At 41.6% G+C, this 17762-nt stretch overlaps 1 protein-coding gene across 2 annotated transcripts in view; it reads left to right on the top strand.

Annotated features, from left to right (window-relative positions):
• Positions 1-38: 38 nt before the first annotated feature.
• LOC115112256 (AP-1 complex subunit gamma-1-like) overlaps positions 39-17762 on the top strand; it is a 30417-nt gene continuing 12693 nt past the window's right edge. The window contains exons 1-10 of one of the 2 annotated variants that reach the window (XM_029639189.2): positions 39-130; positions 10641-10844; positions 12208-12332; positions 13072-13213; positions 14771-14867; positions 15599-15675; positions 16878-16973; positions 17070-17150; positions 17245-17399; positions 17517-17630. In XM_029639189.2, coding sequence (XP_029495049.1) covers positions 10644-10844; positions 12208-12332; positions 13072-13213; positions 14771-14867; positions 15599-15675; positions 16878-16973; positions 17070-17150; positions 17245-17399; positions 17517-17630 — 1088 coding nt within the window. In that variant the 5' untranslated portion in view covers positions 39-130; positions 10641-10643. Of the gene's footprint in view, positions 131-291; positions 331-10640; positions 10845-12207; positions 12333-13071; positions 13214-14770; positions 14868-15598; positions 15676-16877; positions 16974-17069; positions 17151-17244; positions 17400-17516; positions 17631-17762 lie in introns of those variants that run through there. The other variant, XM_065011951.1, reaches the window with a different exon arrangement.

Genomic DNA, 17762 nt, shown 5'->3' with positions numbered 1-17762 from the left:
TTCGGTGTAACCCTCCGCCTGCGGTAGAAGTGCTGAGGCTAGGAGAGCCACCATTTTGAATGTCTGGTCTGTTCCTCCCTCCGTCGCAAATAGAGAAGATTCCAGCTATTTTCTGGTATCAATACGGTTGGTGAGTATAACTTTATACAACTATGTCAGTTAAACAGATGTGTTTATTTGATTATAGCTGAAAAATCAGCACGACTTTATCTTAAACCGCGGTGACAATAATCCATGTTGGCGCTACATGATCGGAAGTGAGGCTGCGCTAACCAGCCAGTGTACCGGGGGTGTCTGTCAGAGAAGCGGTAGCCTGGTGTCGGCTAGTTGGTATGCTTATCTGATATGTACTTGTGCGATCTTTAACCTTAGAAATCTGTTTTTATACTTAACTTTTACTTGCTTATACGCCTTCAATGTATGTCAATATTGCATTTGGTTATTTGCTGTGTTACTCAAACGAGATGTACCGGTAGGTATGTAGGAAAGGCAGCTATCTAGTTAACTAATCCTACTAGCTAGCTAACTTGCTAGCTAAGTCAGTGCGATGAAGGCCTCTTCGCGATTGCGTGTAACTATCTAGCCATGATCTGTATGTTCACTTGCTAAAAGGGTTTACTTATGTCTGAGAAATAAGAAGGCTGTAATTGTGCTATGTTCGCCCCGAAATGGCCTCTGCTCGGACGTTGGATTGTTAGCTTGTTAGTGCTAATGTTAACTAGTGGTAACGTGACAATGCATAATATATTTGACAGGTGTGGTTAAAGGTTCGTAAAGTATTGCGTTCAAGAGATGATTAGCAATTTAACTATCTTTCTGTGGGCTTGTGATCTACCATAGCAAGCTAACGTTAACTTAGTTAGCGCAATACCTTGATGTGTTCAAGTTGAACTCTAACGTTTACCCACGCTTCAAATAAGATGTGTGTTATACCTAGCTTGGGTGTAACTGTTGTAACGTTAGCTTTGGCTGTTTCTACGTGGTTGCAATGAATTTTAAGTGACTAACGTTACTTAAACTAGCTAGCTACTATGGTATTGTTGCTACTTTTTTGTTTATTTGTTTGTTTTTGTTGCTACTTAACGTTAACTAGCTAGCTACAATACTCACATACTGGTTGTGTGAGGAAGTTGAATTAAATGTTAATATACTAACGTTATTATGTAAGTTGTTTACACACCTCGACAAGTGTCAATTCTCAAGTGTGTTAGTTAGTTGTAGCAAACATTTCATTTCTTCAGTTGTGCCATCCCCATACTTTTTAAAGAAGTGGGTTATTATGCCACCTGCTTCACTTGTGATTATTAGGCTATTTATGTGGTATTACAGCCATTTTTTTTATTTGAGCTGGCTTGCATCTGTAGAAAAGTTATTAAAATATTTAACTATTTTTTTTATTGTTATTTCCTGCTTCCCTTTTGCCACCTCTCCTGTCAGTTGATTCTCCTGAAGTCAACATCAGTGTCATATACTCAGATTGACTTGCTTTTTCATTGCATGTTCTTTGTATTTGCATTAAACCAGCTGACAAGTGCCCATGTTTTATCTGCATTTTTAGCCTATTCAATAAAGGCTTTCTGACAGTACACACTTATATTGGTAGGCCAATACTTGGCTAAACCATGTAGGTCAATGTTTTGTATAGATGTACTGTCATACTACTTGCAGAATTGTTTTTAGGTTGGAATGGAGGTAGCAGCCTGCTGTAACACTACCAATGAAATATCCTGGTGAGTGCTTGGCTGAGCAGTGATGGCAAAATGAGTGTCAAAGAGAACAATATGCTGGGATATTGTGTTGAAAGGAGCGCTCCCTCTACAATGGTGGCTTTGAATTATTTCTGTAACGTAATGAACTTCATCGGCATAACTTTGTGTAAGGAGGAAGTCAATTGTGGCACATACTCCTATACAGTTGCTGTATTATTGTATAGCGTCGGGGTTCTCAATTGGAAAGGGCTTCATTGATGGTGTGCGTTGTCTCTGGAGTCTGGACAATGGAAATTTAGTAGCCTATGTCCCCAGTGGACTCAACCATGTGTTGAGGTTGTTTTCTCTTACCACTGGTTGCTAGGCTCAGCAGGCTTGTATATCTTCTAGAGTCTCAGGAGAGGAATGGGCAATTCCATTCGCTCAGGAAATCTGCCACAGCTGGTATCAGATATGATCCCTTTTGTGGCTATATGAGGGTGTTGATAACAATCACTGTATCATTATTATTTCTTCCTTTATACCCAATTTGTTCCCAAAGAAGTCTTAAATAGCATGATCAAATGCGTCAGTATGCATGTGGAGGACAAGGGCCTAATTCAACTGGGACAGGAATAAGTTCAGGGGTGTTTGAGATCCACCCCCTCTAATTGATCAGGATAATGCCTCACGTCAGTCATTCCATTTGACAGCAATGTTTGCGTCACTTGGCTTGACCAAATGACACAGTGTTGGCTGTCCAAGCTCCTGTGAAATATAGCGGGACTAAAATCTGTAGCGTGGCCATACAGCTGAACAGTACTGTTTTTGTCCTGGGAGAGTAAGTAAGGCTGAGCAAAGCGAATGTTGTTGAGTGCTTCTTTGGTGGTAGCTGCCCAACAGTTCAGCAAGTGCAAACCTTCTCCACATATGGTCTTCCTAATCCATCTATTGTGCTCAACCCGTCCTCTCTGTCGAGACCAAACGCATCTTTTGTGCCAGCTTTTGTGGACATAATAAAGAAAAAGTAATGTCTTTCATGTTGTAATTAATAAAATAATGTGTGCCTATAAAAGCTATTGCAACGTTGTAGTAGAACCAACATTTCCTCAGTCTTTGTTAGTCTAGCAGACTGGATTTTCCATATCTGTTGTGTGCGCACACTTATGAGCACAGAGGCTGATTGGGGCTTTGGTTACTTGTCAGATGTCAGTCACAGGAAATATAAGCATTTGTTTTGCTCGAGTCATTAAGCCTAGGTGTTGAATGTATGTCATGATTCATGCATTTAAACAGATTGCTGGACTATAGGGTGTGAATTACGTGTGTGTGTATGTGTATATGTATATGTGTGTGTGTGTGTGTGTAATAATGACAATTCCAACAATACTGAATGAACACTTATTTTAACTTAATACATACAATCTACTTAGTCTCAAATAAGTAGTTTGGTGTAAATAATGCAAAAACAGTGTTGGAGAAGAAAGTAAAAGTGCAATATGTGCCATGTAAGAAAGCTAACGTTTAACCTGTTGCATGAGAACATCTGAAAGCTTGGGGTTCCAGCTTAAGAAGTTTTAACTAGAGCTCTGTTAATGCAAATGTTTCGCTAAATGCTAATAGTATTAGTTAAAACTCAAAAGTTCATTAAAATACACAAACAGGGTATCAAATTAAAGCTACACTGCTTGTGAATCCAGGCAACAAATCAGAGATTTTATAAAAACACAGAAATACTTTTGGTCATTAGCATGAAAATCTATTATCTGATAGCATGCACCAATACACTACAACAGAAAAGCACAGCAGGGACAAGCGATAAACAAAATAATTAGCATTTCCTATGGCCACAAACTGCACAATAAAATAGAAAACAGTCATTACCTTTCACCATCTTCTTTGTTGGCACTGGCTAGATGTCCCATAAACACTATTGAGGTCTTTATTTCGAACGTAAATGAAGACGGGCCATATAAAGCCAAGATATCGAATATGTAGACTGTGTGATAAACGAAAAAATTTCAGCGATTACTCATCAACGTAACGTCATTTTTAAAATTCAAAAAGGACATAAAACTTTCCAAAACAAAATACTTTGTAATGCTACTTTAGGTATTAGTAAACGTTAATAAAGGATAAAAATCATCCGTATGATCCAGGCGAGTGTCCCGGGCACTGGGAGACTTTGACTATATCATTAGCTGGTTTCACCAGAGCCTGAGGTCTTGGAAAAAAATCAGGAAGAGAGCTCTTCCTGGAATGATCTGGGATGGAGACCAATGAGGAACTTTGTAACTTTGTGCCCCAGGCTTTCGGTTCAACCAAGAATCAAAGATGATTAAATTCACAAGATACTCAACAAAAGGGAAGCATGGGGATGCTGGAAAGGAGTTGAATGGGGTTCTTGGTCTTATCTAATTCGGAGAGCATCACTGTTAACAATTGCTGGAAGTGGCCAGCAAGGATATTTATTTCCATTTTCTGTGATCAGGTTTTCCTGCGCTTTCCGATGACAGACGACATGTGTTAACACAACCCCTAGCCACTAACACAGCACAGATTTAACCAGTTTTAAAATCACAGCAGCTCCATTCAGGTTTCCTATCCACATTCTAACCATATGAAGAAGGAATATATTCCTGGCATGAGTAGCAGGAGCAGCTGAAGTCAGCTGTTGATCCCCTCCATTTTTAACAAAATGTTCAAAAAAGTAGAGGGTCGACTGAAGAGGTTAAGTTCCTTGCTCAGAACATGAGAACATATGAAAGCTGTTAAAACAACTATTTTGGGCTGGTTCCAGTTAAGTATATTTCTGTTTTAGGTTGTAGTTGTTATAGAACTATTTCTCTATACCATTTTGTATTTCAAAGACCTTTGACTATTGGATGTTCTTATATGCACTTTAGTATTCCAACAAATGTCTAATTCAGTGAATATTACTGTTGATAGGCTTGAAGTCATAAACATTTTTTTGTTTGTCTGTGCTTCATGTATTGTGAAGAGCTGCTGGCAAACCATAATGTGCTGTTTGAATTCATGTTTATTTTAAAAAATCCTGCTGCTGCCTACCACCGCTCAGTCAGACTGCTACATCAAATCAGAGACTTAATTATAATAAACACAGAAATACAAGCCTTTGGTCATTAATATGGTAAAATCTGGAAATTATCGTTTTGAAAACAAAATGTTTATTCATTCAGTGAAATACGGGACTGTTCCGTAATTTATCGAACGGGTGGCAACCCTAAGTCTAAATATTGCTGTTACATTGCACAACCGTCAATGTTATTTCATAATTATGTAAAATTCTGGCAAATTAATTATGGTCTTTGTTAGGAAGAAATAGTCTTCACACATTTCGCAACGAGCCAGGCGACCCCAAACTGCTGCATATACCCTGACTCTGCTTACACTGAACGCAAGAGAAGTGAGACCATTTCAGGCACTGCATTGATTATATGCAACGCAGGACAAGCTAGTTAACCTAGCAATATTATCAACCACGTGTAGTGAACTAGTGAATATGTAAAGATATATATATATATTTTTTTATATATATATATATATATATTATATAAGAAGTTTAGTGCTAGCTAGCAACTTACCATGGCTACTTGCACTAGCGTAACAGGTGGTCAGCCTGCCACGCAGTCTTCTCGTGGATTGCAATGTAATTGGTGTCCAAAAATGCCGATGACCAATTATGAAACCATTGCGCATGGTGATCTTAGCCTTGTGTGCGGCTGCTCGGCCATGGAAACCCACTTCATGAAGCTCCCGATGAACAGTTATTGTGCTGATGTTGCTTCCAGTGGCAATTTGGAACTCGATAGTGAGTGTTGCAACTGAAGACAGATGAGTTTTATGTGATACGTGTGGGCTCGTTCTGTGAGCTTGTGTGGCCTACCACTTTGCGTCTGAGCCGTTGATGCTCCTAGACATTTCCACTTTGCAATAACAGCACTTACAGTTGACCGGAGCAGTCTAGCAGGGCAGAACATTTTACAAACTGACTTGTTGGAAAGGTGGCAGCTTATGATGTTGCCATGTTGAAAGTCACTGAGCTTTCAGTACAGGCCATTCCACTGGCAATGTTTGTCTAGGAGATTGCAGGCTGCGTGCTTGATTTTATACACCTATCAGCAACATGTGCTTAAAATAGCCAAATCCTCTAATTTGAAGGGGTGTCCACATGCTTGTGTGTATCTCAATTTTTTAAATAAGTTTAAAAAAAAAATCTAAATAAGCTTTGCTATACAATTTAAGGTCAAACATTCCGCAATAATCTAATGAATTGAGGGCTTCTAATTATTTTGTAACAGTAGTTTAACCTGCTTTTTTGCAATAATCACTAAACTGGCTTTCAAGTCTGAGAATGCCCTTTTTTATTATTATATTACAAATTGAACTTGAACCAAATATAATGCACAAATCACTAATAATGACACTTCTTGTAGCAAGCATTATAGAAAATTAACAATCTCTCAAGCGCAAGCTCATGTGCCAGCTAATTTCTATTTGAAGTTTAGCCAGATTGGATCTATTTGCTAGTTAACAAGGTAGGACAGTTGAATTGTTATGAACACACCCTTCTGTCCATCTCTAGCTGTTTGGACAGTTTGCTAGCCTGTCCACTTTGTTCAGATGTGTTAATCAACTGTTGTTTTTTCTCAATGAGAATGAGTTTGCCAATTCTTTATATAATTGTGTTTATTGCACATTTATAAAATGCATACTAGACTGCTAGTATGACGTTCTGCAAAATTGCTGCTAGCGGTACAGCCATGCTGCGCGTGACAAATTGAGCGTTAATTTTCCAGAATCAATGATAATGGCTACTCCCATTTTAGTGTCTGCTCTGCGCGCAATTACAAAGTGTTTCGTTAAAGGGGAAATGACCAATTCTGTTGGACCAAACCCCGAATTGAAACCGCTTATCAGAGGAAGAAGTGATCTCTAATATTTGTTGGTGTGTGTGTGAGAGACTGAATGGGAAGGTGCATACAGTCTATAGTCATTGCACACAGCAGAGAAGGATGGAAATAGCCGAGACCAAAAAGACATGAGAACAAGCGGACAAACGCTCATAAAAATGTATAATATATAAGAACTTGATTCTTGTGATAAAGGCATTTGGAATATCGCACAAAAACATGCATGCAAATGAATTTGGTCGCCCAGCCTTACTCCATGGTGCTGCTAACTCGACCTGACATTTTTCTCAGGGGCTGCATGGATGCATGCTTCAATACATGGAAAACTATACGCTCACCTGCCAGTTTATTAGGTACACCACCCTGTTCCCAGAAATGGATCGATCCTACAGACAGTGAGTCACGTGGCTGTGGCTTCCTATATAAAGCAGGCATCAAGGCATTCAGTTACTGTTCGATAAAACGTTAGAATGGGCAAAACGAGTGACTTGAGAGTGACTTGAGCTTTGTGTGATCGTCGGTGCAAGGCGCCCCCGATCCAGTATCTCAGAAACAGCTGCCCTCCTGGGCTTTTCACGCAAGGCAGTGTCAAGGGTTTTCAGGGAATGGTGTGACAAACAAAAAACCATCCAGTCAGCGGCAGTCTTGTGGGGTAAAACCGCTTGTTGATGAGAGAGGTCAAAGGAGAATGGCAAGAATCATGCAGGCTCAGGCAGGCCACAAACAGACAAATAGCAGCGTAGTACAATCATGGTGTTCAGAACGGCATCTCGGAAAGCACAACTGGTTGATCCTCGTCACGGATGGGCAATTTCAGCAGACGACTACAGCGTGTTCCACTCCTATACGCTAAAAACAAGAAGTGGATCCAGTGGGCAAACTATCACCAACACTGGACAATTGATGACTGGAAAAACATTGCCTGGAACATGACTGCAAGTTTAGTTTATTTGAGTGGCCTGCACAGTCCCCAGACCTCAACCCAATAGAGCATGTTTGGGATGAGATGAAACGGGCTGTACGCAGCATGACTGGACCGTCGTCCATCTGCAGCATCTGCGTGATCCCATCGCTTTCGCCTGTCACTCTGATGTGTCTAGCACCATCGCATTAGCATCCACATCCCTGTGGAACTTTTGACACTTTGTAGAATACACCAAAGAATTCAGGCTTTTCTGGATTGGTGTTTCTAATAAACCTGCCGGTGAGTGTAAGTTAATTATCTAAGATGTGCCAAATTTAAGTTATATCCCGCTCAGGGTGGATATATGATGTCAAGATAATGCTTGTTGGTTACAGCAGAGACAATCAATTCCCTCCTGGATTAAGATCCATGTTGCCTAAAAAAATATAGCACCATTTGTGTGCACTTCCGGTAATACCGTATATCCTGGTATTGGAAAAAGTCTTTGATGTGATAACATAACTGGTGTTATTATTGGATTGTCTGTAATCTGTTGGACCTTTTTGTGTGTACAGCCTTTATATTTTCCCTCGTTTTTAAGTTTTCTGCTCTGTGCATTCTTTTTTCACTAACACCGTCAGCTCTGAGGCGGCTAGATGCAGAAAATGTCTTTGTTCAGCAACTAATTACTGTCATCCCTCTTGCTGTAACTGCTTCATTACATTATCCATGCTAACAGATAAGAGCTATGCTTCTTTTGAGATGGGAAGCCATAAAACACCTCTTCTCTGCATACAGGAGCCAGCAGTAATAACTTTCCCTGTTTGTTCCTGGCATAGTGCGCGTGATGGATCCCCTGTTGTGGCGGTGGTGCATTAACACACACCCCTCTCACCAGGCCCTTCACTGCAATAAACAAGGCCTCCTCCAGACCCACTGCTGGTACCAGGCCCTTGACCTTGTTCTGCCCAGGGTTTCTCTTACATCCTCTGTCACTCTGCTGTGTCTGGCTGTAGTACTGGAAGTGTACACTTTCTGAATGTACTACACTAGAGGGTAGGCCGCAGTGTTAATTGCTTCAACTCAGGTGTTGAAAGTCAAACGTGTCATTGCTATAGGGGTTTCTGAAAGCAGGAAGTAGAGTTTGTTTAGCACACCCAATGACGACGTGCCTTTGGAATGCCGAGATCTGTTGGCCTTTTGTCGTACGAGTCACTTCATATGACTTGGCATCTGTATTTCATGTGTAGTTATTACACATTTGTAGTTTCCCCTCTCAAGGGAGACCGCATATCCATGGCTCTCATTGTGCCAGTTTGTTACTTCTTTCTCTACTGAATCTTTAAAGCTTAAAGCCTATTGTGCAATTGTGTCACACTATCTCTTAACTGCCAAGAGAGCAATCCTTCCTCTGTGTTTCCGGATTGCTCTCACACCACCGCTGGGCTCATCCTCAAGAGCAGACAGTTCATGAAGGATTGTGATGCAGCTCAGTGTTCATGCACCATTTACCCAACGAATTCCTGCAGGGTTTTAACGCAGAGTTTCCAAACCCAGAGGGGCAACATCGTGAGACTTAGGGAACGCTTGCAAAACGGAACAAACAGACCAGGCCGTGGTTTGAGAATTCAATGAGGGAAGTGAAATTCTTCCTTGGTTGTTAATTTTATTGAAGTCGAAAGGCATCCTAGATTATAGAAAATGTCCTAATTAGTTGAACATGTTATTACTTCAACCTCGTGAAAGTGACGAACTGACACGTTTTAATTTTCGTCAAAAACTACTTTATATCGAAGGGGTGCCTTCGATTTGATGGCCTGTGCAGTTCGGTGCGAGATGACCGTTAAGACCCAATGACGTGTTTATGCGCATGAGTTTAGCTAGCCAAATTTTCCATGACATCGCCTACAAGTGTGATCGAGGAGAAGCAGTTTTAACCTGTCTTCATACTGTACTCTTGACTTAGTCAAGGTCTCATTTACCTGTTTGTATATTTGATCCTCTGAAATGGGCATGAGACCGATTTAGTCAGCTAGTGTATAGATCCAACATGCAGGCTTCCTCTTCTTGACCAGAGGCCATTGGATTGTGGTAGTTGTGTGCACATACAGACTAGGTGGTCAACCTGCTGTACCTTGCTGGCCTCTGAGACCACAGGCTGTGGCGAATGTTATACCACACAGGAAGTCTACTTATCAAATAGGAAATAGTACAGTGTATTTGTCATTATCATCTTGCTGCCTACCTATAAAAACAAATCAAATCCCTCTATCGCTGAGTCAGACACATATCATTAATGGGGTGAGAGATTATATGCTTGTGTCTAATCATTTAATTCTGAATGCATCCTCTCATGGAGCAGCGTTCTTGTTAGAATGGGAGTACATTAGTAACATCGTAGAGGCACGGTACTGCAAGTTCTCTTGTGTTTGCCAGGTCTGTACCTGGCTGAACTGGGGCACTGTGCTCCTGTTATTATTCCTCTGTGTGGCTGCATGTTAATACTGGAGAATGTAATCTCGCCTCCAAGCATGTGCCCCTTCAATATTTAATCACCCTCCACTGGTTTGAAACCTTAGTGCTCTCTTCACAAGCTTCTGAGCAAGGCATTCTCCATTTACTTGTCACATTTGAGGCTGTACTCACAGAACAATGCTAATTTGCTATTCAAATATTTTTCATCACATAGGCTACCAAAAAATACCATTACAGGAGTATGCATTTATCTTATAGAATGAATGAGTACCCATGGCTTCCTAATGATAAACATAATGAGCTAGACAGAAGTGGTGGTCAGGTGAGTTTACTAGCCCCCCAGCTACATGCACTTTAACTCAGAAATGCATACAGACAGACACTCTGGACCCACCATCACCCCAGGCATTTTTCTTTCATTCGTCTTAATGGATCTGTCCTCTTTATTTATGTCTGTATTAACGCCTTAAGCAATACAAATGTTGGAGAAACAAAAAGTTACTCCTATCATTGTCACCCCCCCACCCCCATACTTTCATAATGATGTAGGCCTATTTTCACCTACCGGCTGTCAGATTAGAATATGACTTTGCAGTAAGGCCACCTGTGCCAAATGTTTAGTTTCTCCGTGTTTTCCAGAGGATGCCAGCGCCGATCAGACTGCGGGAGCTGATCCGGACCATCCGGACGGCTCGGACCCAGGCAGAGGAGCGTGAGATGATCCAGAAAGAGTGTGCTGCTATACGCTCGTCCTTCAGAGAGGAAGACAACACTTACCGCTGTAGAAATGTGGCTAAGCTACTCTACATGCACATGCTGGGCTACCCAGCGCACTTTGGGCAGGTATGTTTAAAAATAACACTGTTCTTCATTTATTAACCTACATCTGTGAATGTCTTGTTGTTTCTGGCAGTGAATGTGTCTCGCCGAAGAGCGCAGTTTTGTGAACAGATGACTACAGCTCAGCGTTCAACACCATAGTGCCCTCAAAGCTCATCACTAAGCTAAGAACTCTGGGACTAAAAGTCTCCCTCTGCAACTGGATCCTGGACTTTCTGACGGGCTGCCCCAGGTGGTAAGGGTAGGGAACAACACATCCGCCACGCTGATCCTCAACACAGGGACCCTTCGGGGGTGCATGCTCAATCCCTTCCTGTGCTCCCTGTTCACTCATGACTGCATGGCCAGCATGACTCCAACACCATCATCAAGTTTGCAGATGACACAACAGTGGTAGGCCTGATCACCGACAACGATGAGACGGCCTATAGGGAGGAGGTCAGAGACCTGGTCGTGTGGTGCCAGGACAACAACCTCTCCCTCAACATGATCAAGACAAATTGTGAACTACAGGAAAAGGAGGACCAAGCACACCCCCTTTCTCATCGACGGGGCTGTAGTGGAGCAGGTTGAGAGTTTCAAGTTCATTGGTTTACACATCAACAACAAACTATCATGGTCCAAACACACTAAGACAGCCGTGAAGAGGGCACACGGCAAAGCCTATTCCCCTCAGGAGACTGAAACGATTTGGCATGGGTCCTGAGATCCTCAAAAGGTTCTACAGCTGCACCATCGAGAGCATCCTGACTGGTTGCATCACTGCCTGGTATGGCAACTGCTCGGCCTCCGACCGCAAGGCACTACAGAGGGTAGTACATACGGCCCAGTACATCACCGGGACCAAGCTTCCTGCCATCCAGGACCCCTATATCAGGCGGTGTCAGAGGAAGGCCCTAAAAATAGTCAAGGACTCCAGCTACCCCAGTTATAGACTGTTCTTTCTGCTACCTCACGGCAAGCGGTACCGGAGCACCCAGTCGTGTTCCAAAAGGCTTCTTAACAGCTTCTTCCTCCAAGCCATAAGACTCCTGAACAGCTAATCAAAGGGCTACCCAGACCCCTCTTTTACGCTGCTGCTACTCTGTTTATTATCTATGCAGAGTCACTTTAACTCTACCTACATGTACATATTACCTTGACTAACCGATGCCCCCTGTATATAGCCTCTCTTGTTATTTTACTGCTGCTATTTTAATTATTTGTTACTTTTATTTTTTTTATTTTTTGTTTACTTAACACTTTGTACATTTTTTAAAGCATTGTTGGTTAAGGGCTTGTAAGTAAGCATTTCACTGTAAGGTCTACCTGTTCTATTCGGCACATGTTACAAATAGAATTTGATTTGATGCGTTTTGTTTTCCAGCTGGAGTGCCTGAAGTTGATTGCGTCCCAGAAGTTCACTGACAAACGGATAGGGTACTTGGGAGCCATGCTACTGTTGGACGAGAGGCAGGACGTCCATCTACTAATGACAAACTGCATCAAGAAGTAAGGCAGGCCAGAACCGCATTGGCTCAAACACACTATCCTGACAGGAACAGCTGCTTATTTGTAGTGTGGGAGTAGAGCTAAGAGCTGTGCTGCAGGAGGTGGTGATGTGCACCAACACCAGTGTTCTGTTACTGCCAGAAATGTTACTCATGAGTGGTGCCTTTGCCAGCAGCGTGTGCTTCTGATGTTGGATACGGAAACAGTCCCATAACCTGCCGGATCAGCTGTTGCACCTTTTTCTCAATCTCTTGCTCTCGTGCACATTTTTCTTCTTTCCTGTAAACCCTGCTCTATCCTTCGTCTTCCCTTTTACCCACCTCTTCCTCTTCCTTATATTTTTTTTCTCTACGTCTTTCCTCTTTCTCTTCTACATACCAGTGCCATCCTATATTTCTGATCTATTATCTCCCTATGAACGGGGATACAGACACATTCCAAAGTCTAGGTTGAAAACAAAAGGCATTTGCCATTAAGACCCTTAGACTTTGGAATTGACTGCCAGAGATCAGGCTTGAAGATTCAGTGCCTGTTTTTAAATCTCTTTTTAAAGACCCATTAAAAGCATCTTTATAAAAGTGTATGATTTTAATTGGTTATTTTTTCATTCTCCTTCCTCCTGTCTTTATTTATTTGCTAGTACTTTTATTTTATGATGTGAAGCACTTACTTTATACGCTATATAAATAAAGTTATTATTATCTGCTGTCCACTCATTCTTCCCCCTGTCCTTCCTCAGTGATCTGAATCACAGCACACAGTATGTCCAGGGCCTGGCCTTGTGCACCCTGGGCTGCATGGGCTCCTCGGAGATGTGTCGAGATCTGGCTGGAGAGGTGGAGAAGCTGCTCAAAACCTCCAACTCCTACCTGAGGAAAAAGGTACCTCATTCTCACCAAGCCCACATCCACTCTTTACAAAGAAGTGTTAGTCAGGTGATCAGTTTAAAGTTTGTGAGCAGACCTGCCAACCTGCACTCATTTTACATAACATGCACACAATTTGAGGTAAAAGTGTGCTGGTATGAAAAAGTACCCCAAAATACGCTTCTATTGGTACAATCGTCTGAAGTTGGAGCTGAGCCAATCAGGACTTGGGCGAGGAGAAAAAATCTCAAGCTCTCCACTCTGGCCCGCCCCCCATAGTCGTAGTAGTCTACTATTTTCCTCCCTCGAGCTGAATGGCAGCTCTCCACTGTCCGTTGATACCGCTGATGTGTGACGACAAAGGGTAGGGAAAAATGGAGAACCAACTATTCGACGAACAACTTTGGAAAATGTATATGTGTTAGTCAAGCACACAACCACTATTTCGTAGTTAGCTCCTTCTACATTAAGACAAATGTAGTTAGCTACAGTGTTTAGTCAACAGACATGGCAGAGAGAGCTGTTCTGCTAATACCATCCTTCACAGAAAGTTATATTAGACTGTGTTAAGATTAGTAGGCCTATGTTGATTTAATCAGTTGTTTATCTGGCCTCTTGATCCAGATGTATGTCAACAGTAGATAATGTTGTGATAGTAATCAGTTCACCAATGACGAGGCATGTTGATTGATGGTAAGCCTAGTAGTCAGACCTTGATGGGTGAGGTCAAGGATGGAGATCTGAAACAAACTGATATAGACCTTGTTCAGCTGGTTTCAGACGATCCCGCAGGTGAAGAAGCCGGATGTGGAGGTGTTATGGTTACACTTGGTCTGTGGTTGTGAAGCTGGTTGGATGTACTGCCAAATTCTCTAAAACGACGGAGGTGGCTTATGGTAGAGAAATGAACATAAAATTCTCTGGCAACAGCTCTGGTAGACATTCCTGCAATCAGCATGCCAATTGCATGCGCCTTCAACTTGAGACATCTGTGGCATTGTGTTGTGAGACAACTGCACATTTTAGTGGCCTTTCATTGTACCCAGCACAAGGTGCACCTGTGTAATGATCGTGCTGTTTAATCTGCTTCTTGATATGCTTCACATGTCAGGTGGATGGATTACATTGACAAAGGAGAAATGCTCACTAACAGGATGTAACCAAATTTGTGCAGAACATTTGAGAGAAAATGGAACATTTTTTAAATTTCAGATCATGGGACCAGCACTTTATATGTTGCAGTTTATATTTTTGTTCAGGAAATGGCAGTTAAAGGTTTTTCAAAAATGCAAAATGCTCCAACCCCCCCACCCCCCCCTATACTCCCCCCAGAAATGTAAACACATTAGAGATACTGAAGAGCAGCCAAGTACCCATAAGTCTATAGCCTAACATTCCTACTGAGACTGTCTTCTGCCAAAATCGTTGTTAGGCACAACAACAACAAAAAGTGCATTTTCTTATGATTTGAGCAGTGTGGGTGTTGCCTCATAAAAATAATTTAAGGTTGGCAGGTCTGTGTTAGCATGTCATAGTTGAGCACTTTGGAAAACATTAGAGTTTTCTCCCCAGGCGGCGTTGTGTGCAGTCCACGTCATCAGGAAAGTCCCAGAGTTGATGGAGATGTTCCTCCCAGCCACAAAAAACCTGCTGAGCGAGAAGAACCACGGTGAGACAACAGGGGGCTGGGGGCAACTATGTCCTGCACAGAGAGCATTGGGTTTGGTCACTCACAGATAAAATGGAGATGCTGTGTCCTTCAAAGGGAAAATTGGACTGGTGCCCTCTATACAGTTGAAACGTCCTTCAGTGAACAGAGGTGGATTAATGACTGTTTCCTGATGAGCTGTGGAGCTGCTGCGTCTTTCACAGTTTTCAATTGATCACCTCAGGTGTTTTCACTAGACACTGATGGTTGTCATAGTACAATGGCTGATGTTCTGACAGCTTTCTAAAGTGATGCTATTTTTTAGAACCAATGTTATTGCTACGAATATGTTTCTAAATGAGTTTGATAGATGAAGTTGCCCATAGAAAACTATGTTCAGTTTTGTGTTTTTCCCCTCAATGGTCAAGGTAAGGATTTGGGGAGGGTAAGTTGATGCTAGATACATACCTGTAGTTGTCTTTGTATTGCTACATTTTTGGCTTAATGACGTTAAACTGACACTTACTAAGAGTTGAGAATCCAGATTATAAACCACCACAATGGAACCAGCAAACAGCTTCCTCATAGACTATGTTCCTTATTTTAGTAACAATGCTGTGACATTGCTAAGACATTGACTCCCAGGGAATTGGCAAGGAAATTTGTGCACATTTTGTGAGCTTCTACTGTCTTTCAGGGATGCTGTTTGTTGACCTTTTTTCAAACAACTAGTTTCTCTTTGTCTCCTTAAGGTGTTCTCCACACTTCTGTTGTCCTCCTCACTGAAATGTGTGAAAGAAGTCCTGACATGCTCTTACACTTCAGAAAGGTATGGCTAGCCACAATCTAATTAGTGAAATTACTGCTATCAAGAGTTTTTGGGTAACAGCGTAACACGTCATCAAATCTTTAGGGAGTTAATTAAGCATTTGTCCTAAGCTCACTCTACATTTCATTCTCTCTTAGTACTCATTTTCCTTTCACTATGACTGTTTTGGATATACTTCAAACATATTTTGCCTTTTGAATCCTTGGATTACATTTTCCCGTAAGGTTTGCTCTACATTCATAGTAGGCCTATGTCTCAGTCGTATCTCCTTGCCTCGCTTATTTCCTCGCTGTATCTCTAGTGGCTCTGTACCTCTTTCCCTTAGCCATAACAACCTTGAGCCAGTCTCCCACCCCTCATGTTCATGATCAGAACATGACTTTGAGCTCTCTAAAAGTGAATCTTCCCTAACATCTACCTCATATTTTTTCTGTCATTTGTCTGTTACAATTCCTGCATTGTGTTAGAATGAGAAGGTAAGAGTACATTCTGGTTTCATAGCTGGTGCATGCTGTAACTAGTAATCACACGGTCACTGTAGATGTAATCAAACCTGTGTTCCGTAAAGTTCCTTTTTGTCATTTTGATTTAGACTTTTACAGCGGTTATACGTGGGTGTTCTCTCTTGATATCATGACAGGATTTTAAAAATGTTTCTTAGACATCTCTCACTATTGTCAATGTGCCATCATCAACTTAATGTGTAACTCATTTGATCACCGTATGTTGAAAACAACATGATGGGTCTGTTTTCAATTAATGACCTCAGGTGTTGTCACTAGACACTGATGGTTTTATGTCTGTTAAAAGGGGGGTATGTGTCTGTATGCGTACAAATATATATTTCAGAAACATATATTCGCATTGGTGCAAATTGTTTATGAATATTCTTGCCTAGCATTCCTGGTGAGAATTATGATTCGGGTTAAATTTCATCCAGATGTATTGAATGTGACATCACAATTGGATTAGCTTTTTAAAACCCAACATCCTAACTGAATGTTTTCATACAATCAATGCTGTCTTGATTACCATAACCCAGAAATGTAAGTTACATTGACGATTAAATCAAGAGAATGTAAAGAATAACTGCACATTCTACAAAATACTTTGTCAAGTTATTTCAGTAATACGGTTGGACACCGATTCCTTAGAAATAAAGCCCTTGATGGTACCCCTCCTCTCCTGTTGGTCTTTTGTAGTTGGTTCCACAGCTGGTGAGAATCCTGAAGAACCTGATCATGTCTGGTTACTCTCCTGAGCATGACGTGTCTGGCATCAGTGACCCCTTCCTGCAGGTGAGACCTTTAACCTTGTGTTTTTGTTCCAATTATTTGATCTTCTGTAACAAACTTGGCTAGGCCAGTCAGTGATGCCCCTTGACCTCATTGCAGGTGCGGATATTGAGACTATTGCGAATTCTGGGCAGGAGTGATGATGACTCAAGTGAAGCAATGAATGACATTCTTGCACAGGTGAGAATATAGGTTAATCAATAGTACTCTAGGCTTACTACCCCTAGAGATATGGCCTTATACAATCAGACTAATGGTTTCTTCCCCCTTGTAGGTGGCAACCAACACCGAGACAAGTAAAAATGTAGGCAATGCAATCCTCTACGAGACAGTACTGACCATAATGGACATCAAGTCAGAAAGTGGATTGAGGGTGTTGGCTATCAACATACTGGGGCGCTTCCTTCTCAACAATGACAAAAATATTAGGTAAGTAACACACTTGGAGAACTAATTCATTGAATGATCTGAACATAGGCCATCAAAGTCCCAGGTAATATAACTTTTTTATGGTCTTTTTTTATTGTCTTTTTGTCCACCTTCAAGATATGTGGCACTGACGTCCCTACTGAAGACTGTACAGACGGACCACAATGCAGTGCAGAGGCATCGGAGCACCATTGTGGACTGTCTAAAAGACCTGGATGTGTCCATCAAGAGGTGAGACCTACACCCAAATGAGGAGAACATGAGTGACATACAGTATAGACATTAGTACATAACACACTGTTAGTCACTGTACATACATTTCTGCACAAAGTAAGGGTCAGAAGATGTAGAGATTTCCTTGTC

The sequence above is a fragment of the Oncorhynchus nerka genome, linkage group LG27 (assembly GCF_034236695.1).
Source record: "Oncorhynchus nerka isolate Pitt River linkage group LG27, Oner_Uvic_2.0, whole genome shotgun sequence".
NCBI classification, from domain to species: domain Eukaryota; kingdom Metazoa; phylum Chordata; class Actinopteri; order Salmoniformes; family Salmonidae; genus Oncorhynchus; species Oncorhynchus nerka.
This window is presented reverse-complemented; position numbering and strand designations above follow the sequence as displayed.